The sequence below is a fragment of the Solanum lycopersicum genome, chromosome 7 (genome assembly GCF_036512215.1).
Source record: "Solanum lycopersicum chromosome 7, SLM_r2.1".
NCBI lineage: Eukaryota > Viridiplantae > Streptophyta > Magnoliopsida > Solanales > Solanaceae > Solanum > Solanum lycopersicum.
The window spans coordinates 68,803,206-68,826,210 of record NC_090806.1 but is presented as its reverse complement, the minus strand read 5'-3'; the positions used below and the strand labels follow the sequence as shown (position 1 = coordinate 68,826,210).

The window sequence follows — 23,005 nt, the reverse complement described above, 5'->3', positions numbered from 1 at the left end:
TATTTGGATATGTCGTTTGAACATTTTATCATGAATATAAAAAAATCATAAATTATAAAATTATTCTATATTTTTTTTACAATCTTATCAAATAAATAAAAATTTAATAAATCACATATACCGTATCATAATATTATTCTTAAAACATACCGTATTAATTGATCGAACCTTAATACTGTTCAAGGTGTTAGTAAAAGAAATTGTTTTTTTCAATTAATTAATGTCACAAACTCACAATGATATGTCTTGTGCACTTAATACAATGATGGTAAAATATTTTTATTAAGGTTTTTAAAAATAAAATATATATTCAGGTCGATTTTTCTATTTAAAACGTTTAAATTATAATTTAAAATTCTGAAAATCATATTAATTTGAAAATTTAGATCATATCTAAAACGCTAATTTCATCTCACGTATAAAATTAATCTTAAAAAAAAATGTCACTTGCGTCTTTTTTTTTTTAACAAATATTTTAGGGACACTGTAAATATGTAGAGTTTTTCGTTCCTCTCTAAGCTCTGGCGGAGTGATAGCAATGGCGGCCAGAGTACCTCTAGGATGTGAGCCAGTTGTTGGATCATTAACACCGTCAAGGAAAAAGGAGTATAGAGTGACGAACAGACTCCAAGAAGGCAAACGCCCATTATATGGCGTCGTCTTCAATTTCATTGATTCGCGCTACTTCAATGTCTTTGCTACTGTGGGCGGAAATCGTGTGAGTTTTTTCATTTGGGGTTTGTCAAAATTGTATTTTGTTTGTTGTGCTGATTCGAATTTGTGGAATATAATACTTTTCTTTTAGTAATTTGAGCTCTGGAATGAAACGGGTAAACGGGTACGTGTATGAACGACCTAATTGTTTGAGGTTGGTGGGTTGCTCTTATTGTTGTTATTGTGGTTGTTGGCTTCATGTATTACTATGAAAGTTCGAAATTTTCGTTCTTTTAGGATTTGTCTTGAGTTCTAGAATGAAACGGGATGACGGGTATGGGTGTAACTGTCCCAATTGTTTGAGACTGATGGGTTGCTCTTTTTTTTTGTGTGTGTGATTATTGGCTTCATTTATTGGTATGGAAGTTCAATTTTTTCATTCATTTGTCTTGAGTTCTGAAATGAAACGGGTTAATGTTGAAGAGTTGGTCTTCTTGTTGTTGTTATTTTTGGGTTCATGTATTAGTATGGAAGTTCAAAATTTGTACAATTTAGGTAAGAAGTATCAATCTTTTGTTTTTCTTTCCATCTTGGTCTGTCTTATTTTTTTAAATGCCTCGGGGTTAATATTAGTTGAGCTGCTGCTTGTTTCAGATGAAATTGTGCTAAAATTGGACTTGCAAGTTGCTTTAATGTTGATTGATGGTTCAAGGACCCTTTTTGTTTCCTACAATTGCTCTTATGCTTATCTTGGTAGATTCATTGATGCGTCACAAACTGAAATGTCTTTATGTAGTTATGACTTAGGATGGATGAGCCAGCTTTGTACAAACTTATGTTGTATGGTGTAATGATCGACAGTTTTTGTATGTTTCTCCACACATGCAGAGTGCCACATATTCAACAGATTTGATAATAATTACCTAATGGTTCACCTTACTATTATAAATTGTTCATGGCAAAGGTTATGATTCTCAGAATTGGGTATGGATTGTAATCTTGTATAATCTCTTAGCAGTGTGGAGTTATGCTATTATATATCTTGTTGTATTTCTAATCTAAGTTGAGAGTTATGGATGATGTAAAAGTAAATTTAGGATTTGGAGAAGTGCATGCTCTTGTTAAGTGATGTGTCTTTTATTGGTCTAGATATGTCATCTGAGAGTTGTTTCAGAATACCGAACTGAAAGAAGATAACAACAACAGAAGAATAGTACTAGCCTCAGGAAGTCAGGATATGCTTTTACTGTATGCCAATTGTCGATATCCTGACTAGTCTTTATTTTCTGGCTGTTCGTCAGGTGACTGTATATCAGTGTCTCGAAGGTGGTGTCATTGCTGTGCTGCAGTCTTATATTGATGAAGATGTAAGAAGTTGCAAGCACACAGTTGTTCCATCTGTTCTGTACATATGTTATTTCATATACTTAAAAAACTTTTGTTTTTTCCATGTGCTGTGTAAATCAGAAAGATGAATCCTTTTACACTGTAAGTTGGGCCTGCAATATTGATGGAAGTCCATTCTTAGTGGCTGGTGGAATAAATGGAGTTATTCGTGTTATTGATGCTGGGAAAGAGAAGCTACACAAGGTCTTGACATGAAATCTCTGATTCACATTTTACATGCTCAAACAAAAGTAGTTGCTCTTTTAGTTATAAAAAATGAATATCTGCATATGAGTTTTTAACAGCCCTCTAATTGATCTTTATCTTAAAACTAAAGTATTTCCTTTTTCCATGATTCAATCCATCTTATTCATCATGATATTTACAAGTTAAATATTCCTTCATGATTCGTTCCATGTTAAGTTGTATTAACAATACAAACTTGAAAGAGAAAGGTTCTCTTAAAAGTTAAAGCTAGTTACATGTTAACTTAATATCATATGTCTATTAATCTATTTTAATCTACTTTCTTATGATTGAACAGAGCTTTGTGGGGCACGGAGACTCAGTAAATGAAATTAGGACTCAACCCTTGAAACCATCTCTTGTATTATCTGCCAGCAAAGTATGTACCTTATGGATTCCTCTATTTCCTTCCCCCGCAAGGAAAAATATATTTGATCCTCTTTATTGGAAGAAAAATATTTGCACAGTTGCAAGATGTATGTGGAGTATCAATCAATTTTGCAAATATTTTACATGGCATAGTGTAATTATCACGAGTGTTACAGGATGAATCTGTTCGCTTGTGGAATGTTCATACTGGAATATGCATTTTGGTATTTGCTGGCGCTGGAGGTCATCGGAATGAAGTACTTAGTGTGGTAAGTTTCTCTGTCAATTGCAGTTCCACTCCAAGGATGGAGTTGGTCGCAAAGTAATGTCTTTCACATCTTTTACTAATACTGAGAACCAATATTTAAGCATATCAGCTGGTTTGTGATGTTTGTAGGACTTCCATCCTACTGATATATATCGGATTGCTAGCTGTGGAATGGATAACACTGTTAAGATCTGGTCAATGAAAGGTAAAACCTGTAACCCTTTTCAGTTTCACATGTATTATTGAAATACGACATATGATATAATACTAAGTATCATCACAGTCTAAAACTTTGAAAAGAGAAAAACTGAGGGTGATCTTTAGAGTAGCAACTTGTTATTGGCTGTATTCACAAGGCTTTTCCAGAATCTTTAGGGATGATGATGGTGCTATGCCTGTACTTTTCTGGATTTGGTGATTTTGCCACCGATATATCTTGAATCTCACACGACTACCTGGACGTGTTGAAATAATGACTTGCACACAATCTTCATTGTGGAATACATTAATTTATTAGCACATATTTCTACAAGGATATCTTTGTCTTTGGTTACAAGTATAAAAATGATGCCAACGTTTTCAAAGATCCAACCGCAGTTATCAATGTACCAATTACCTGGAAGGAATATTAGGCAGCATGCAGTTATCCTAGAATTTATGTATTCTGGTGTTCACAATGCTTTTTATCTACACTACTTTACTTCCCTAGTTATAGTCACACCTATCAGCAATTACCTTACTGTTGTCCCTGGAAACGATGTAGCGTTGGCTATGAGTCAGATTAAGTAGTCATCTGCTCCATTGGTGCTCTGTTGTTACACAAGTTTGAAAAAAAATAAAATGAAGTAACATCAATTTGAGTAATGTTACCAGTATATATAAAGAAGTAACATCAATATGAGCTGATATTTCTTTTCTGATGAACTACTTGTGCTACAGAATTCTGGACATATGTGGAGAAATCGTTTACTTGGACGGATCTTCCTTCCAAGTTTCCCACAAAATATGTACAGTTTCCAGTGAGTAACTCTTGTTAATTCTCTCCTTCCCTGCCTTCTTTCTTCTGAAAGTTTGGTTGGAGGATTTTTTCTTGCTGTAACCTTCTTTTTGTCCTTTCAGTTGTTAATAGCTTCTGTCCATAACAACTACGTTGACTGTAACAGATGGCTTGGTGATTTTATCTTGTCCAAGGTGAATATATTGACCTGCTTTCTACCTGAATTCTTTTTTTTTACCGTTCTTCTATATGAGCTTATTAGAAAAGAACTGTTCTATTGTATGAATTATTGGTTGGCTTTATCTTTCTTACCGGGAGATATTTACTCTTCTGATTTCGTCGAGGGGAAATCAGAGCAAATCTGGGAACCTCTGGAAAAGCAAAGAATAGCTTTCTTTCTTAACCATGAGCTGTCAACCTCAAGTTGAAAATTACTTGTTAATGGATTGAGGATATCTTCTCGTCTTTTACATGGTCTTCTCATATTTTACTTGTACTGATCCTTAAATTTTGTTGGAAATACTCAAGAGTGTTGACAATGAAATTCTATTATGGGAACCAAAGATGAAAGAACAATCTGCTGGAGAGGTTAGTTGGTCATGTTTGAACCATTTTTTTAATAATTATTTTCTAAAATTGGAAAATTTCCTAATGTATATTGCTCTACATTTAGGGCACCAGTGACGTCCTCCAAAAGTATCCTGTGCCGGAGTGTGATATATGGTTTATTAAGCTTTCATTTGATTATCACTACAAAACAGCAGCTATAGGTAATTCTAAGTGTTAAATCAAAATCTTGAATGTGCTTACTGAGTTTTCTCAACAGTTTTTCTGTTAGTGTACTGTTCACTGGATAATGCTCAAATTTGGAATCAAATGTTACTGCTTGTGTAACCCCCCACCCCCACCCCAAAAAAAAAAAAAAAATCTGGGGTTGCTGAGTGTGGCATGAAGTCATTTGTAACCCAGAGGCTGTCAAGATTATCTAATATTATCCCAAGTAAAATATAAACGAAAAGTTTTTAGGTCCATTTGTTGCATGCATGCTAGATTACTCATAGTATGTTTTGACCCAAGCTTGTTCTGGAATTCACCCGTTGACCTTATGTCTAACAGGAAATAGAGAAGGCAAGATCTTTGTCTGGGAAGTACAAACAAGCCCGCCAACTTTGATTGCAAAGTTAATGTCTATCCATCCCCCTCCCTAGTTTCTGATCCTTCTCGTTGATGTTTTGGATTTAAAGTGTTTGTGCTTAACTTTTGCAGGCTGTCTCATGTTCAATCTAAACAACCAATTAGACAGACTGCCATGTCTTTTGATGGAAGGTTAAGATCCAAAATCACTTTTTAACTGCTTCTGGTGTATGTTTTTGATATATCTTTCACTAACCGATTGTCTTTTTTCTTCAGCACCATACTTAGCTGTTGTGAAGATGGGACTATATGGCGCTGGGATGTGGTAGCAACAACTTTTTGAGTTTGAATGTACTATTATGAAGGATCGAAAGTATATCTAAACATGCAAACACACCTGTAAATTCTGCTTAACTTTATCTCTGACCTCTTTCTTGTGAGACTATCTCGATGTGCCAGTGAATCGAACTTGTACTATTAGTGCTGGACATATGGAGGTCGATGATCTGGGAAGGTTGATAGGACGTCAAACTTGTCTAGTTATCGTTTTTAGCATTATTACTATGACTCCCCTTTTATCTTGTTCTTCGTATTATTTCGATTGACAAAAATACCTTTGTAAAAGAAAGAAGGAAAAACAATCACTCTGTATTTGGGAGTTTTCTTTTGCATAAGTTATTTTGGTTTGTACTTGATTAACTTATTAATACTTTGATGTTTACCAAAATATGTACATAAGTGTATACAAACCAATTTGACCAATTTATATTCATAGCGTACCTAATTTTATCTCAGAAAGAAAGGCAGTGGTAATGCCAAAAATGATGCTCAAATTTGTCCAACAAAATGATTTTCCATATCACTGAAAGCAAAATAGCAAAATGTGTAAGAATCAAGAAACCCTTAAATGACAAAAATCAACGATGTGCTTAATTTGGCCAAACATAATGATCTTCCATAATGATGGCAAAATACAATTCAATATCAAGAAACCCTAACATAAGTGGGTGATGAAATTCTTTTTTTGGTTTTGCCCGATCATACATCAATACAAAATTTACTATGCAACTGAGGTTTCTTTCTTCTACTACATTTTCTCGCTGTGCTACATGCTCAACATATTTTGGATAGTACATATGTACAAAAAGAATGGAAAGCCTGTATGATTCTTTAACTATAGTAACATAACATACTACCAAAAATGACTTACAGGGGAGGACAAACAAATTAAACTTGAGTTCGCAATTGCATCAATAATTTCTGCATGTTCTCCAGTTTCTGACTCAGCTCTTTAACGTCATCGAGAGAAGATGTTGAATTAGCTAGTTCAACACTTAAAGAAGAACATTTGGTCTGTGATTCCTTGATCATGTCCTCAAGAGAAGCTACTGTTGACTCAAGATATGGGTTTCGGCTTCCACCAGTGATATTTGACGAAGGACTTAGGCCCATACTACTGCTGCTATTGTCTCTGCTGAGTTTTTCAGGAGTAAATATTCTATCAAAGCTTTCACTTCCTGCAAGTATTTATGAGTCCAAATCACTAAATCATTAACCAGCAAACAATGCATTAGCACAATATAATGGTTAAGAGTGGAAAAGGCCAAGAGATGGCACCATATACTAAATGTTTAATGTGTAATATCCAACAAATATGGCCTTGCTCTTTGTTGAAGGGAATATTTTGGAGCAGAGCTCAGCTACCTTAGGGCAGAAACTTCTATTTTAGTAATTAGAAGTGCTACTGATTCATTAAGCTTGTTTATGTATAGAATCTCGAGACTACAGAATGAAGAAATATATTGTGAAAAATGAAGTTCTAAATAAGATGCAAAAATTACCTAAGTTACTTAGTTGACTGATTGCTCCTGCGCCAATTTTATTTTCTAACTTAAGTACCCGCAGAATTCCAGCGGCAATCCGACCCATGGAGTCAACCTCAGACTTGCACAAGAAAGCAAGATACTTGAGCTCAGCCTTAGTCACTACTGCCTCGATCTGCCAAATACACAAACTTCTTTATTACACAAAGCAGGGAGATAGAAATCAAAGGACAAACTTGCAAAATTTTTGTACCGGCTGTTTGACAGAAAATTTCAAATTTTCGACAATCCACTTTCCCAATCCATCATCAATATCGTCTTCGCAATTCACTATGTCTACTTCGATGTTCATACCACCAAATCTCTCAGCAGTCTCTTTAAGAGGTCCTTCAGGACTATCTTGCCTGATACTATGTGGAGAACGTGGTTTTAAGATCTGCAGACCTTCCATACCAACCTGCAGCAGCTCCTAGTTAGGTTACTTGTCTTAAAAATCTCCATGAAAAGAAAAAAAGTTACAAGTAAGTGAGCAAAAGTGACAATAACTGCAAGGCCTCAATCCCAATCAAGTTGGGATCGACTATATGAATACTGACCATGTTGCTCCATTTAAACACATCTCAGGCCATTATTAAAACAAGAGAACAAAGAAACTAGTTATTTGCATAAAGACTAAGGTTAGTGCATATTTATCTGTTTTAAGCTATAAAGATAGATGGAAAAACAGCAAAACAATCATTGCAATGTTTCTTGTCTAGACCTTGTTTTAAAGTTACAGTCGGAAAAACCCCATATGCAAGATATAAAGTATTTTCTAACATGAATCAAGTTTATCATTTCCACCAAGGCAAATATATTGCACAATAAGAATAAAGTGCTTACAGTAATCAACTCGAGGGGGTATCTTTTTTTGCCAGGAGATTTTCCGCTGTCATTTGTTACATGCTTAGAACTGCTTGCTTTAACACAAATGTTCTGGAAAGTTGTGTGCCAACACCGCTCTTCTCTGACAGAATCTTCATGATCACAGAACCACCACCTTTCTGCTTCTTCTTGTGCACCTTCCAGAGCAAATAACCAATCTTTGAATTCTATGGATATATCCACGTCATCAGGTGTTTCCAACTGTAATCTACCAGTGTCCTTTCCATCTAGAAAGAAGGAAAACCAGAAAGAAATGAGATCATTGATCAACATCACAAGCAAAGTTAATCAGTGAAATCATAGATGGCAAAGAAAATGAATACTCTCTCCATCTCGAAATGCTTGTGCCTAATTTCCCTTTTCAAGTTATTACAAAATGCAGCCACTTTCCTTAAAGGGTACGTTTTAACACGTTCAAAATAAGACAGCTTTGTGGACCATTTATCCTCTTTTTTTATCATTTTATCGTCTAATTATTCTTTCAGCGAAAAAGGCATACTCTGGCTCCACTATATTAACTCACAACTATTAAACCACCCATATATTCAAGTATTCTCCTAGCCAAAGTGCCAAAGAAAAAGTGCAACCAAATAAGGATGGAAAAAGTATATAGCATCATTGTAAGTTGAAGAGTCCAACCATCTTGATGCTCATCAAGGGTAAGAGGTGTTGCTTTCAAAAGTTTAGACAAAGGCCCAGCAGACAGATGCTTCAATCCTTTAGTAAGCCCTTCCCCAGGACCACCATCTGGCCCAAGAATTCCAAACCTATGAAGTAAGGCTTCTGTGTAATTCATTCCTCCTCCAAGGCGGACACCAGAAATACAAGCTGAAACATTTAGACTGTGACACTCCATGTCCTGTGTTTTATAAGGGATCACCTGTACCATTTTTACGTCCAAGAAGGGAACTGAAACAAAACTGCCATTTGATCGATAGATCTTCCTGTTTTGCACCCAAAAGACAGATCTAAGTTGAGTTCCATTCTCCACAAAATGGCCATTTTGGTTTGAAGTCCACACCGAGCTGTCCTCACGTGGCAAGCTACTCAGAGTGTCTGCACAATCAACTTCAACACCTTCCCAAAGCAAACTGGACGAAATGGCTATAGCACCCCCCAAGGTTCTATGAGTAACTTTGATGAACAGGCCTTTGCCTATAAATTGGACCAACGGCATTCCTGAAATGTCAGCAGCAGAAGATTCCAAAAATCTTAGGTGCAGATCATTTACTGATAAACATACAGCAGCATCTCCGGGAACCTTTTTGCTTAATGATCGACCTAAAGTTTTATGACTTACTTCCGCCTGCGAATTGAACCTCCCAGCAACTGCTATCTTTTCGCTTACTCTCCCAAAATATGTGTAAAAATCTAGGACAAAAAATAATTGCTCAACTGAAGTGTTGGACAAATACTGCTGACAGGCAACTCCCACTCTAACAATTCCTCCCGGAGGTGGGACATTTGTTAAAGGGCCTCCATCTGCAGTAGCCATTGCTACTTCAAGGCAAGCACCTTTCAGCTCAACACATCTCCATGAATTTGAAGGTAATGCAAGAGAATTTTGGAGTCCAGTTGAATCTTTACATGTTTGTAGAGAGAGACTAATGACTGAAGCACCAGCAGTCCATTTCTTCTGGCTACCATCAATTGGTTGATCTTCCCACAGACTGAAGCATGCCGGATCCTTCTCGAGGTTTAGTAGCCCCAGCTTAAGAGTAGGTGACTCAGAAAGGGTGAAATTTTCAATATGAAGGCTTGCTCCACCAAACAAACTATGACAAACATCATCTCCACCTGGAACAGTATGATTTCCTGTTCCTATGTCTAATGGGACAATGATATCTAACCCCTTAAGATTGAATGTGAGGGAGTTAATCGAGAAATCTGATAGAACTACACCACCAGGATTAACTACAATCCCATCAGCTAAAAAGGAACATATCCTCAAACATGATTCTTCCTGAAGATGAATCTGGCAAACAAACAAGAAGAGCAGCATAGTTCATCATCAGATAGCCAAAAGAAAAGACAATATGAGGTTGTTATCTAGTAGCACATGAATACCATAAGGGGCTGACAATTGATAACTGTTGTAGAAGCAAAAGTTGGTGGAGATGGCGAAGGCTTGAGCTGAAGAGAATGAAGAGAGATCAAGGGGACCCCAGCACTGAAGTTCCCCTGCTGGTTCCCTAGAGGATAAATGGGAGGACAAAAATCTTTACCTGAATTAAGAAAAAGGAGAAATACATTCAATTTCAACCATAAATTCTAGATTAAGCAATCTATCGACAGAACAAATGTACCGCAAAATTGATGTTAGTACCAAAGTCTGGAATGTTCAAAACATCATCAGAATCCGTCAACTCAGATGGCTGCACCAAGGTGCATGGAGGGCGTGAAAATGTATCCCTGCATTTAAATCATCTGGTGCACTTAGAACGTGCTGTAGAAACTCAACTCTCAAATTCAGCAAAAGAGTTTTTCAGAAAGGACTTTGTATCAATTAAATCAGATTGTTATCAAGTAACCGACCCTATGAGACTAAATTAGGGTTTACTTTTGCCAACATAAGTTGTTTTTAAGATCTTTGGCTCTGAATTCCTCTTGCAAGAAGGGCAAAGTAAGAATTGTTAAAGCTAACTGCATGAACTCCAACAAATAGATATAGTTTAGAAGTAGAACAAAGAGAAACTCCATTTACTCCTTTTAATGAGGATCAAATCCAAAAGTATTTGATGACACAAATGCTCCAAGTGCAAGAACATATATTCACAAGCAGTTTGTCAGAGAACAACTGATATGAGCAGTAAGCTGCAGATGCTATTGCAGATTGAGTCAACCCTCTATGAGATACAAAACATAATAATGAAATAGTTTAGTGATCTGAGCTCTGGGACTGTTTCACAGGTTAAAACGATTCATATTTGAAAACTTGAATAATTCAAGCTATAGTTGCAATGACAACAGAATTAGTTCATCTCTTGCATGACTGTGAAGGTAAAGATTTTGTGATGATATCTCTGAGACTCGCAAACTGAAGTTAGCATACATAACGGAGTTACCAGAGCCAGATATAAAGAATGCATATAATTCTAAGCAAACATGGTTATTTGGTTGCAACTAGTGATAAACAATAAATATATTTTTGTTCAAATAAGTTCAAGTAGCAGTCAATGCATTCTTTTCAGCTTATGTAGTATGCGATTCTGTGCTATGATAACAGAATCACAGAAACTTGCCTTAAAAAGGCTCCTCCTATCATAAGACGAGTTAAGCATTTGGCACTTTCTCCACCTGCAATACTTTCCTGCAGAAGGAAAAATCCAATATAAAGGCCCTAATGAAGAACAAACAAAACAACTGCTGGTTCCACCAGCATATAATGCGCTGCATCTCAGTTCATGAATCAACATAAAAAGATAAAGTAGAAGCCTTTTTGGATCAATAAGAAATCGTACCCGAGAAAAGAATAAAGACTGCATCAAAAGTTCAAGCTGAAATTCTGCAAAGCAAACCGACACTAATTGTGAAACTTCTAAAAGAACCTGATGTGATGTAAGAAACCTTACAGTATGGATTATAGTATCCTCTATTTAAATCAAAGGCTTCGCAAAGAAGGCAAGCAAAACATCCATTCATAGATCCTTAATAAAAACATAATATATCCACAAATCACTTTGGATACTATAAATTGCTCAAGGGGTAGCAGACAGTTCATGCATTGAACTACATTTGCTTCAGCTGTCTTCTAGCAAAAAAAAAAAGGTAGACCAGCTAAGTGACCCGACAAATCTTAAAGTGGACTTATCAATGAGGTGCAACAATTTGATCTTCCATAAAACGAAGTTCAGTGCTGTCAAAGGCAAAAAATAGAAAACTCCAGATATTTGTCTGGGGTTTTGAGCACAGTCAAATGGTAGAGGTTCACACTTTCCATTAGTGTTTGGAGCGGCATAATTATAGTTAGGCAATGATGGAAAACTATTTAAGAACAAATAGTTTCAGAGTCACTTGGAATATTGTTTCTGTAGGGCCACTGAAGACTAGGAGTGGAGGATATTGAAGAATTTATACACAAAGCAATGATGTAAAATCACCTTTACATGAAACTATCTGGAGGGTAACTAGGAGGTAGATGATGGTAATTTTGTCTCCTTGTGTGAGGAGTTCAAAGGGGGAAACAATCATCTTCACATGCATTGTAGGTTTGTCAACATCTTTTTTCAAACCTACATTCTCAATGTTCAACATAGCACAAGTGTTGCCTAGGACTATCACAAAGGAACTCGCAAGTTTGGATTTTGAGAGAAGAAAGGCAATATAAAAACACTTATTGTACATTTTTCCCCAACTCAAATGAAAGAAATGGAATGTCTTACAAAAGGAGTGCAAGGGATGTAAAATGTACTAGGATCTCTTTTTAATTGCTTCCTTATCTTTTGTGTAAAATGTATACAAATAACTATTAGAGTGAGGACACATTTATTTGCAGCAGCATCCTTACATGTAGGTGATTCATTTCCTGAGCCAAGCACGGGGTGATATGACACTCAAAGTCAAGACTTTTGCCTACTCAGTTGAGTTACCAAACCTAAAAGCTTAAGCTATTAGAGGGGGAGTACTTTTTGGTTTAAGGTTTCATGAAGACTAAAGTTACTTGAAGTTGAACAAAAGCAAACATTAAAGATAAAAAGAATTAAATATAATAAGTTGTTTAGAAATCATCCTCCACCAAGAGTAAGTTAGATTTATCTAATATCCTCCAAATTGTGATCCACATCATTTACTTGTAAACCAATTTGGTGTATGTATTTTAGTCCCGATCTCAAAATATAGCTTCACTTGATTGATTAAGTTCATCATGTGTTTCATCCTTGAAGTTTAACTATAAGGCATTACTTTGCTGCATCATCACTTTTAGATCATACTGTTTGAGTTATTCTCCTTAAACTACAAGTATGCTAGGTGTTCTGAAGACAAACACAATTCTCTACAAAAGATTAAGCTGGAATATATTGTCTCTTATTTTTCGGCAAAAGGATTTTTCCTGAGATTGAAACAGAACCAATATTACACTTTTTAGTGTCCTTGTAAGTAGAGAAGAACAGCTTGAACTTTTATTGATCATTTTGTTAACGTGCTACCAACAAAGATGAATATACTGTTTGTTACCTTTGGAAAAAAAACTCAAAGTGTTAAATTTCATCTTCTTCTTTTTATTCTTTTGGTTTTATAGGTTTAATTCAGATAGATATATAGTTAGCTTTTGGTAGATAGGAATCTTCTCACCGCCTGTCCCCTACAAAGGGAAAAGAATACATTTATTAGAGGTGGCCAACCTAACCTGTGTCCTTCAAACGTAGAAAAATGTGGTCCACAACAACGGAGACCAAAGACCGCCCAGCTGCTTCTGTATGCTGTCATAGTTAACAATCCATTGGAAAAGTCAGAAAGGTTATATCAACACTTTGGCTCCATTTTAATAAGTCAATGACAATGGAGTCACTCATACTTGCTGATTTGGCTTGACATCTCCTCTGTTTATACAGACATACAATCCTGTCATGAAGCGAAGAAGAGCTCGTAATCCTGCAAAATCAAAATAGTGATAAGCAAATTGTAAAGAACAAGACATGAAAAGATCCACAAAATGCACGATTTCTTTTTACATGCCTGGTTCACTTAGAGCTGGACAAACAGTTTCTGTAATGTGCAATTGAACTTCAAGTCCTAGTGGACTATTTAGTCCAGTCCTCTGAATCGTTATCTGATAACAATGTAAAGGCAAGAAATCCATTAATATCAGTGGTCTGTATGCCTCAAATCATAACCTATGTTCATATCCAAAATTCATAGAAAGAAAATTGTGTGCCCAATTTGAATTACATTAGCTTCTCCAGATATTCCTTCAATGAATCTCTCCCCGCCAAAAAACACTCGCTTTGCTCCATCTTCATCTCTCTTGTTATTCCCCCCTTGAGAGCTTCCAAAATTTGCATCCGCGAACATATCAGGATGAGGTAACAGGTCAATAGATAGATGTCCCCACTCAAGTTTCTGTTATTAAAAGAAAAGTAGATGATGCAACACGACACAATGATGCAAAGATGAGTAAAAAGGATTTACGACACTGCATAAAAGAAAAAAGTACTCAGAACAATCTTGTAGATATTACCGCGAGAATAATAAAATCTCATTCATGTAAATAAATTGGGAAAAATTTCTAAATAGTAGAAAAAGAAATGTAATTACTTTGAACACATATATGAACTCCTTGCCAGTAGAGAAATCCCTAGCTTCCTTTAGATTTACAACCTGCAATAGCATACTGTTTGAGTCATTCTTAAGCAACAACTACACAAGTCATCTCATCTAAAATAAATGCAACCTTACCTCCCAGTTCTCATTTGTAGTATACAGAAGAAGATTGTGTATAGTAATTGATGCCATAGGTGATGCCCTGGTGAAACAATCAATAAAGAGAGATAGAACATTATCTAACATAGAAAACTAAATCATGGGACTGTTTGAAACCAAACCTAACAGGTAAATAAAAATGCTCACAAGTTTTTGCTAAGAGCCTGCCAAAAGATGCAAGGGAATCTGAGCATAAACAATAGAATGTGATTTATAAGTTTGGAGCCTTTCGAAGTACCATTTTGCACTCAATGTCTGAATGCTCTCAAATAGAGTGCAGTGATATATAGGTGTAGAAAGGCAATATGCAAATAATAATGGTAAATTGTGAATTATTATATTGCCATTTCTCAGGTTTAGATGACCCAACAAACCAATCTATGATGTTCAAGAACTACTTATCCGACATATTTGACAGTCTTCTAAGCATCTACTTGCTTTTCTTTCTTCTCTTTTCTTTTGGACATAGAATTGAGTGTCAAAAGGATCAAAGTAGGATAATACACGATTTTGATCTGGACATAAATAGAAAAAAGAACCCTTTGATTTATATGGAGCAGTATGGCAATATCTAAACCATGTCCAGTGATTTATTTATGCTTTGCTTTGAGTTTTACTGCTATCGGCTTCTGGAACAATTTTTGTCGTTATATCAAGCTATAATTCTATAAAATCTCAACCTAGGAGTCACTACCTTGTTCTTTTCCAAGTTCAAAGTGACTTCAAACCCATATATTTTTCTTTTCTGTGAAGCCACTCTAAATCCAAATCCATGTTTATTTTTTTAATTTTATAACCGTGGTGTCCAGGCCTAAATCCAAATCCATATTATTAACATGCTTTCACTCCTAGCATCAGTAGTGGTCTCTTCTAAGCTTCTTCGCCTATTGCTCCTATTACTATCTGTAAATTTTTGTTCTGCCTGAAATCTTTAATTTTATGTTGAATGTCAGCAGCTCAATAGTTCTCAGTCATTCATTAAAAGAATCTGCAGAAATATCCCAGCTCACTGAGTGTACCAAATTTCTAGTTATGTTCTTAAAGTCTAAATTCTGCAGTTAAGGAAGAATGCTTTCAAATTGGGTCTCAAGCGCAGGTGAAATGTGATGGACTAGAGTTTAGACGGAACTGATCAACATTAGTCCTACCTACCATCACTAGGTCCATCTTGTTCTATTCAATTATGTACTTGTTTCTTGCTTGAGGATCTGATAATAGAATAGGGAATCAGAAAGCATTGAGGGATAAGAATATCCAGTCCGATTTTGAAACAGGTGGAGAGTGCAGAATTGGTTCTCGTAAGTAAAAGAAACAGGAAAAATAGGATATAAAGAATCAGTAATGAAGGTATTGAACACTTACCAGCTTGCTCCTCCTCGGCGTCGAGCACCTCCGTGAGTTTCAAGTAGAAGATTAACTGTATGGACTTGTAATGTCATGCCATCTGCAATCTGACAATCCAGAACTTGAGAATTTAAACACAAAGACAAAGGAAAATAAGAAGAGTAGTGATGAATGTAGTACATAGAGAAATCAGTTAGCATAGAATAGTCGAGGAACTTGACCAAAGTAGAGTTACTTTCATGTAATAAAATATCTATTACAACTGAGTTCTGCTTAGAGTTTTCTACCCAAGAAAAAATGGAAAACAAAGAAACACAGTTACATTGATTTCTTAAAAGAAAAGAGGCATATTGCAATTACCAAATTGATGCATGCTGATGTTGGATATCATATGATTTCAATAGTAGAATAGCCCTATGTACCACCTTCCCTTTTCAGTTTGGTGATGGATACTATGAAGAAGCAAAATAATAATTATAACAGAAAGACCAAGAGCTTAAATCAATATCTTGATGCTTTAGTTACACACTTATATGGAAGATATGACCATCTGCAGACCTATAAAAAGTTTATGCTGATTAAACAATACTAAGGGTCTACTGAACCCATTGAATTATGCTTTACATCAGCAATCTTAAAATTATATGCATTTTTAAGTATTTCATCCTTCTCTTTATCTCAAAAAATGTATTTCATCCTTCTCTTGAAACACCCGTATGATGGATGATATCATAATTGCAACTTGCTAGTTCGTATTTCGTAATCAACTTTTATTATCACATTCAAAATTGTGTATGAAATCATCAAATCTAAACAAATTATGTACGCACAATTCCCATTGCCCCGCAAGGAATTAACTCAAACACTCTTACATAACATCAAACCAAGTAAGCTGATACTATTATGTTGCTAACCTTGTCAGCAAATCCATATCCACTTCCCTTCGAGGAGCTACCAGATGACACCGGACTGATGGAAAGCAGTATGATACCAAGTGAGACAACAATAATCAAACCAAGCTCAAGCTAGCATTTGGCCATAGATTTTGGATCAACTTATGAAAATTTTGTCTTCAAATCTCTGTTTTGCAGAAATTTGAACTTCCATTCAAAAAAACTTCAACTACTTTTTCCAAATAAAATGCACGTCCAAACACAACTTCAGAAAATCAAATTTTCAAGTTTGAACTTCAAAATATATGGCCAACGCGTGAGCTACTATCCAAAAAGGTAAATCAATCATGTTGAGCCTCTATAATACCTGCTAGAGCTCTTAGGTGTATCAAGATCATCTCTTTCTTCAAGAACTAAATCAAGTCTATCAATTTGCACAACTATTGGCTCCGTTTGCACATTGCTTACTGACGGAAGCTTGAGTTGAAAAACCAAAGTTAAACAAATAAAGGACAATTATAACAATACACAATTAGACTTAAATGTTTTTTTAAAAAAATGGGGACAGAGGGATTACAAAGCGGAAAATCAAACCCTCACCAAAAAGATGAAAGTTCAGATTGCCAACTAATTAACTGAGCTAACAAAGATCATTTTTTTGTATTTTCATTCATAAAATAATGAATTTAGCAATCCAAACATTAAATAAAGAGACAAAACCACTAACAATGATCTCCAATTTCCCAACTTTCGCCGTTGTAACATTCAATGCCGGTGGTAATCCCGTGCTCGCATGTAAAGCATCTCCATTTATATCTACCAAACAAATCAATCACCAATTTTTCAGCTGTATAATTAAGTAACAAGCTTCAAATAACATACTATCTCTGTCCTAAAATTATTGTGACCAGCTCGAATTTCCAGAGAATTTTACATATTTAGAAACTACAACTTTCGTTGAATCTCGAAATTCGAAAACTAATAAGAAAGAAAAAGACCCGACCTAAATTAGAAAGCTGCGCTGTACGCCCTTGCAATTTGAACTGATCTCGGGAAAATGACTTTAACCAGTACTTCAATGTATACTCCAATGCTCTAGCTAGTATCGACTCCATCTCTCACCAGATCTAACACAACGGTGAAGTTCACCGGCACCGGAAATCGACTTCGGCGGCTGGGTGATGTGAATGTGAGAAATGGATATATGGATTGGTGAAAAGGGATGAGTCGGTAGCACGTAGGAATCACGTGCGATAGAGATTCGGTGGGACCTGGGAGCAGTATAATTAACTTCCGGTGATGGTGTTGAAGTAATTACTACTACAAATTATAGTGAATTGATGATGAATTTATTTTCTGGGGAATGACGAAGATGGATGAATGTATTGGATCTGGGAAAAAATGAGTGGTATTTTTGTCAGGAAGAAGGACAATGGAAATGTCATTATTGATCATCAAACATGTTTTGTATCTTCATGTTATACTAGTATTTATTATACTTGCATTTAATAATAGACGTATTAGTTATATTGATATTATTTTTTCGTACACGACTTGATTTTATCCTTTGTTTTTTAGCTTAGTTATGTCATTAATCAATCTAATGCATATGTTGAAATTCTTTGTATTATTAATACACAATATAATGTATGATTAATGTATATGCTTAAAAAATGTATCAAATAAGAGATAATAATATACAAGCTTAGTATATGTATTTATTTTTTCTAATATATTCTACAAACGATGTTTAATGAGAATATCTCATAATGTAAAACGAGTGGCGTATTTATGATTTTCACTAAAGAATTTGAAATATAAAAAAGTAAACAAAATAAAGAGATTTTACATTTATCATATATTTATAAAAAAAATAATTCCAACCATTTATAATCACTTCGATTGAGTTTCGTACCTAATTAAAGCAATCTATTGCTTGTGTGATTTGTAAATTGTTGTATATGAATAAATTTACGTATATAACTTTTTATAAGTTTTTTAAAAAGACTATCAAAAGTATTTGATATTATTCTATAAGTCAATTTGTAATATTTATATATATATTCTCATAATTTCACTAATAACTTTGAGAAGAATGAAATAGAGCTTATTGTATTTCAAAACAAAAACAATTTATGATATAATAATTTGATTAAAGAACCTTTTTGGGAGAGCATGTTTGAAACAAATAGAAGAATAAATAAGTAATGATGAAAACATTAAATAATGAATAATATTAAAAGTAATAATAATAATAATAATAATTTAATAACAAAAGGGTGGGGTAGCGCGTATGAATAGAATTATAAAATTGATTTTGCTACGTCTTAGCTGTTACCACTTTACCATTCCACTAATCAAGCTTCCTCATTCTAATCTGTAATTGTTTGCCTTTTACTCCTTTTTTCATTTTGATAATAATTTTCTTTCTTTATGAATTTATTTACATGTTAACATAATTTGATTGGCTGTAATTGTAATACTTTATTTATTCTGGTTTTAGAATTTATCATGCCATGCGTTTAGTACAAAACTCACCTGCAGTATATTTTTGCAACTTTGTTTTGTAGACACTTGAAATTGGACTACGTGGAATTTAACGATTTAGAATTTCAATTATTGCTTGATTATTTATGTTGTTTACGTCAAGCTTTCAGTTCTGCACAAAACACAGGAGAAGTCGTGGAACTCACATGCACGTGACTTCGATCACCTCCTCAAGCTCGTACTATCCTCGCATAACATTGCTTCCATGGATAAACTCATCAATCTGCTTCGTTTTGAAGGTAGACAGGTACAGAACACCTCGAAATTGGCCAAACAACTAAAATCAGGAATCACATAGCATGATGATAGGATTTGAATGTGAAATGATAAAACTGGAAAACTAGTATTGGATGTTAATATTTCACAGTAAACATAAAGCTGTAAAGTAAGTCATTGCTACCTAATGGAATCATGATTGAACTTGCAATCTCAAACACCAAAAACGGACTTTTGTCTCTTAATCTTTGAAAATGTTCCTGTCTCAGAAAAATAGGCGCTTTGAGTTCCATCCGTATATGCCTGAGGATTCGATAGCTCAATCCCTTGTGCAGGTGTGAAGGCAAAACTCGAACTCATCAGGCCTGATCTGGCTGCTGCACCACTGCCGCCATAACTCTTCACCTTGTAAATCTTTGCTTTTTTCTTGTTCTGACGAGCTGATACAAGCAACTTGCCACTTCCAGCCTGACCAAGCATACCATAGCCCACCCCTAATCCATCCCCTAACGAGCTTTCTTCAGGTAACCCAAACTTCACCCTATTCCTCAGCTTCTGCGCCTCTGTAACCTGATATAGATCTTTCCTCTTTCTATGCCGAACACCACCTCTCTGCTTCTTAGACCTAAAATCAGGAACTGGAAGAGGCTTTGGCAGCCTTGCAGGAGGTAACTCTTGCAATTTCTCCATCTTTTTACAAATCTCTTCCTTAAAATTGAACATTCCAGCTTTGCTCAAGTCCATTCGTGCTGCTAGAATAGCTTTATTCGCCAAAATTCTACAAACTTTCACCCTCAACGAAGGAGGTGTACTCTGATATACATCTGTTTCCTCAATATAACAAAATCGCAAAGCATTAGCTGTGGAAAACCCTGCTAAATTCTTCCTTTTACCACCCAGACTCCTCACATTATCAGCAGGCATATTCGCCAACAACGATAAACCACCAGCACAACACATTAGTTTCGCAGCAACTGCACTACCAACAACACCACACAGATTAGGAGCAATAGTACTCATTCGACTCTCAACAAAATCAACGACCTTCTTCTTCGATGAATCAAGAGCTAGGGTTCTATCACATGCTTCCAATGTCCTCTGTAAAACATCCTCCGGCAACGGCTTGCCACTAGTAGTTGACGCCGTAACAGAAACAACCATGATAATAGCTGAAGGTAACAATTCCTGCAAATCAACAAGAGTCAGATCCGTTTCATTCCCAATTTTTTTAACAACCCTAGCATAATCAACTGGATGATTAACAAGTGAATCTAACTCAGGAAACTTCAATCTATACATATCCCGAATAAAATTATGAATTATAAAAATCTCATCCTCAATTTCAACAGATAATGCGTTACAATCTACTATCAACTTATATTCATGATCATCTTCTTCAATAATAACATCACCTTTATTCGCATCTTCAACTTTCTGCATTATATCAACGTACCTACGTGATTTTTGTAGCTTTGAAATATTATCAAAATCATCCATATCAGCTTTTCCATGAACATCATCGGATAATACGTCTAATTCATCTAAATCAGCTATGAATGAATCAACAAGTGCCATATTTTTGAATAATAGCTAATAATATTTTTGTTCTTATTCACATACGTATAAAAGGAATTTTTTGTTTCCGTGTTTGTATAGGAATAGGAGTATTTTTTTTTTCCGAATTTAGTTAGGATTTTAGAATAATTTTATGTATATTGTTAAAAATGTTAATTAGCCTCTTAAGTATTATGTTAAGCAGTTTGGTCCATTAAGTTTGACAAGATATGGTATCAAGCTCCTGAAATAAACTAAATATGACATAAACTATAATTGTAATTTTAAATGTAAGTTTCGGTTAAATGTTTTATATTTTCACGTTTTTATTAAATTTCATAATAAGCGTTTCATAAATATCTTGACGACAAAAAAAAAAGTTCAGTTTTAATAAACTTAGAGGATGAAAAATATCCACATAATACAAACTATTTTGAACCAACTACCAAATATAAGAAACCATTTTAATAGGAACAATTTTACAATGTAATGTTTTGAGTAATTACTAATGCATAGTCATTAGTATTATGAGGATTTTGTATAAGCTAATTAAAAGGTCCTAATGTTAATACACAACTAAATGTACATATTTTTTATATGCTTAATTAACGAGTGTAATTAGTTTTAATCTATCGATTAAATATGTGGATCACAACTCTTTGAGAATTTCTATCATCCGATGATTACCTAATAATTAATATTACATCATTAAAGATTGAACTAAACGGATAAGACAAGTTTACAAAGACGTATGGGGAAAAAATGTTAGGTGTACTTAATTTCAAACTAGAAATTTATAGAGCATTGACATGTATATGTTGCTAAAAACATATTTTCATGCCTTTATGTCATCCCTTTGTATATCATTGACATTATGAATGTCCTAGATAAAATTAAATTCACCTGAAAACATAATGTGCACGTGTATTTAATAGCTTTAGAAAAATATATAGAGAGAGAGAATAAAGTATACACAACACGAATATGAACTGGAATAAGTAATTTTAGATACATAGTTAATATATATTATGACAATGATCGTCATTAAGTACTTATCATATTTCATTTTTAAATAGTTAAACTATATGAAAATTAATTAAATCAACATTTTAAAATGTATTTTTTATCGTATTTAAACGAAAAAAATCATAATAAATATCTTAAAACAAAAGTAACAAGTAATAGAAGTGAAATGAATGCATTGGTACATTACATTGTCTAGAAACAACCTTCGAATAGTCATAGTATATCTAATTTGGGTAATTACTATGTACAAAAATAAATTATGTTAGTTGGGTCATGGGTACTAGAAAACTCAAGTTGAAATTTGCATATATTAGACTATATAATATAATGGAATTATTACATTTTTAATGAGTTGATGTGTGGACATGTAGTCATTAAATTAATATAAATTACTTGTATAATTTGACAATCACGTGTGAGTCAAATAAGTTTGGCTTTGAACAAAGTCCTACATCTCCTTCTTGTTTAAAATTTCAGAAAGATTCATTCAATTGATTAACAATATACTTTGAGAGATCATTTATTTTGATTTTCACCAATTTATACGATGCAAAAAATAAATAATTGTAGCATTATAACTTTTTTTTAAATTTTACTATATATTTTATGTTTGAGATCTGTATTGAGATTTGATTAAATTTAAATTTTTGTAATTAATTTTTAGAAACACACTTTTGAAATGATATTTTTCTTTTATCAAAAAGTTCAACTTGCTAATTAGAGTACTGTTTATCCCTAATTACCACTTAAGGTTTTATTTAGGAATAATCCAACATATTCTTAATTTCTTACGAGTATTATATCTTGATCCCGATCTTTCACATTATTTGTAACATATATTTTTATTTTAACAAAAAGATGATTTTTTACATTAGAATATATATATTAGTATTCAACATTGGCACATGCGTCCGGAAATGACAGATTTACAGATCCAATTAAATTAATTTAAAACTTTAATTTTGAATACTTTAAAAATATATAATAATAATAATAATATTAATAATAATATAAGTTAGTACTTTTTTTTTATTATCATAATATATGATTAGAAAAAAGTATATTATAAAATATTAATCTAGAAGGACTATGTTTTTATTTTTTTAATCCTATGTTTGATTTTTAAAAAAAAATATTAATTAAGAAGGATTATGTTTTTTGTTTTGTAATTCTATGTTTGATATTATCTATTTTCAAATCTGAT

The 23,005-nt window shown here is 34.0% G+C and overlaps 3 protein-coding genes across 8 annotated transcripts; 1 reads left to right on the top strand and 2 right to left on the bottom strand.

The window, feature by feature from the left end:
• Positions 1-449: 449 nt before the first annotated feature.
• Positions 450-5,817, top strand: FIE (fertilization-independent endosperm protein). The gene is made up of 13 exons (NM_001247555.2): positions 450-718; positions 1,956-2,021; positions 2,122-2,244; positions 2,585-2,665; positions 2,832-2,924; positions 3,053-3,128; positions 3,863-3,942; positions 4,043-4,114; positions 4,449-4,508; positions 4,594-4,690; positions 5,037-5,100; positions 5,187-5,246; positions 5,331-5,817. The coding sequence occupies exons 1-13, from the start codon at positions 539-541 to the stop codon at positions 5,395-5,397; spliced, it is 1,119 nt and encodes a 372-aa protein (NP_001234484.2). The 5' UTR covers positions 450-538; the 3' UTR covers positions 5,398-5,817.
• LOC101259060 (uncharacterized) lies at positions 5,714-17,953 on the bottom strand. Of its 4 annotated transcripts, XM_026032159.2 has the most exons (21): positions 17,462-17,940; positions 17,186-17,274; positions 16,826-16,935; positions 16,480-16,534; positions 15,584-15,672; positions 14,198-14,264; positions 14,057-14,119; positions 13,691-13,861; positions 13,478-13,571; positions 13,317-13,393; positions 13,149-13,221; positions 11,263-11,306; positions 11,044-11,111; positions 10,128-10,213; positions 9,869-10,026; positions 8,441-9,776; positions 7,760-8,028; positions 7,131-7,334; positions 6,896-7,052; positions 6,265-6,571; positions 5,714-5,916 (listed from the first exon to the last, which is right to left on the bottom strand). In XM_026032159.2, exons 1-20 carry the CDS (start codon positions 17,571-17,573, stop codon positions 6,282-6,284), a joined length of 3,612 nt encoding a protein of 1,203 aa, XP_025887944.1. In that variant the 5' UTR covers positions 17,574-17,940; the 3' UTR covers positions 5,714-5,916; positions 6,265-6,281. The 4 variants fall into 4 exon arrangements, with proteins under 4 accessions (XP_025887944.1, XP_004244156.1, XP_025887945.1 ...); XM_004244108.5 differs by lacking the exon at positions 5,714-5,916 and having other exon boundaries at positions 5,963-6,571; positions 17,462-17,953; XM_026032160.2 differs by lacking the exon at positions 5,714-5,916 and having other exon boundaries at positions 5,963-6,571; positions 16,826-16,925; positions 17,462-17,920.
• Positions 17,954-18,638: 685 nt separating this feature from the next.
• Positions 18,639-20,842, bottom strand: LOC101243803 (U4/U6 small nuclear ribonucleoprotein Prp31 homolog). Of its 3 annotated transcripts, none has more exons than XM_026031833.2 (3): positions 20,634-20,841; positions 19,406-20,406; positions 18,639-19,263 (listed from the first exon to the last, which is right to left on the bottom strand). In XM_026031833.2, exons 1-2 carry the CDS (start codon positions 20,643-20,645, stop codon positions 19,435-19,437), a joined length of 984 nt encoding a protein of 327 aa, XP_025887618.1. In that variant the 5' UTR covers positions 20,646-20,841; the 3' UTR covers positions 18,639-19,263; positions 19,406-19,434. The 3 variants fall into 3 exon arrangements, with proteins under 3 accessions (XP_025887618.1, XP_069143662.1, XP_069143661.1); XM_069287561.1 differs by having other exon boundaries at positions 18,640-19,263; positions 20,675-20,841; XM_069287560.1 differs by lacking the exon at positions 18,639-19,263 and having other exon boundaries at positions 19,289-20,406; positions 20,634-20,842.
• Positions 20,843-23,005: the final 2,163 nt, after the last annotated feature.

Coding starts and splice junctions, on each gene's coding strand:
- FIE (NM_001247555.2), top strand. CDS start 539: ATGGCGGCCAGAGTACCTCTAGGATGTGAGCCAGTTGTTGGATCATTA. Junction 2,666..2,831: donor TTGTATTATCTGCCAGCAAA/GTATGTACCTTA, acceptor CGAGTGTTACAG/GATGAATCTGTTCGCTTGTG. Junction 4,115..4,448: donor GTGATTTTATCTTGTCCAAG/GTGAATATATTG, acceptor GAAATACTCAAG/AGTGTTGACAATGAAATTCT.
- LOC101259060 (XM_004244108.5), bottom strand. CDS start 17,573: ATGGAGTCGATACTAGCTAGAGCATTGGAGTATACATTGAAGTACTGG. Junction 15,673..16,479: donor GATATGGATTTGCTGACAAG/GTTAGCAACATA, acceptor CTGGATTGTCAG/ATTGCAGATGGCATGACATT. Junction 10,214..11,043: donor ATAGGAGGAGCCTTTTTAAG/GCAAGTTTCTGT, acceptor ATTTAAATGCAG/GGATACATTTTCACGCCCTC.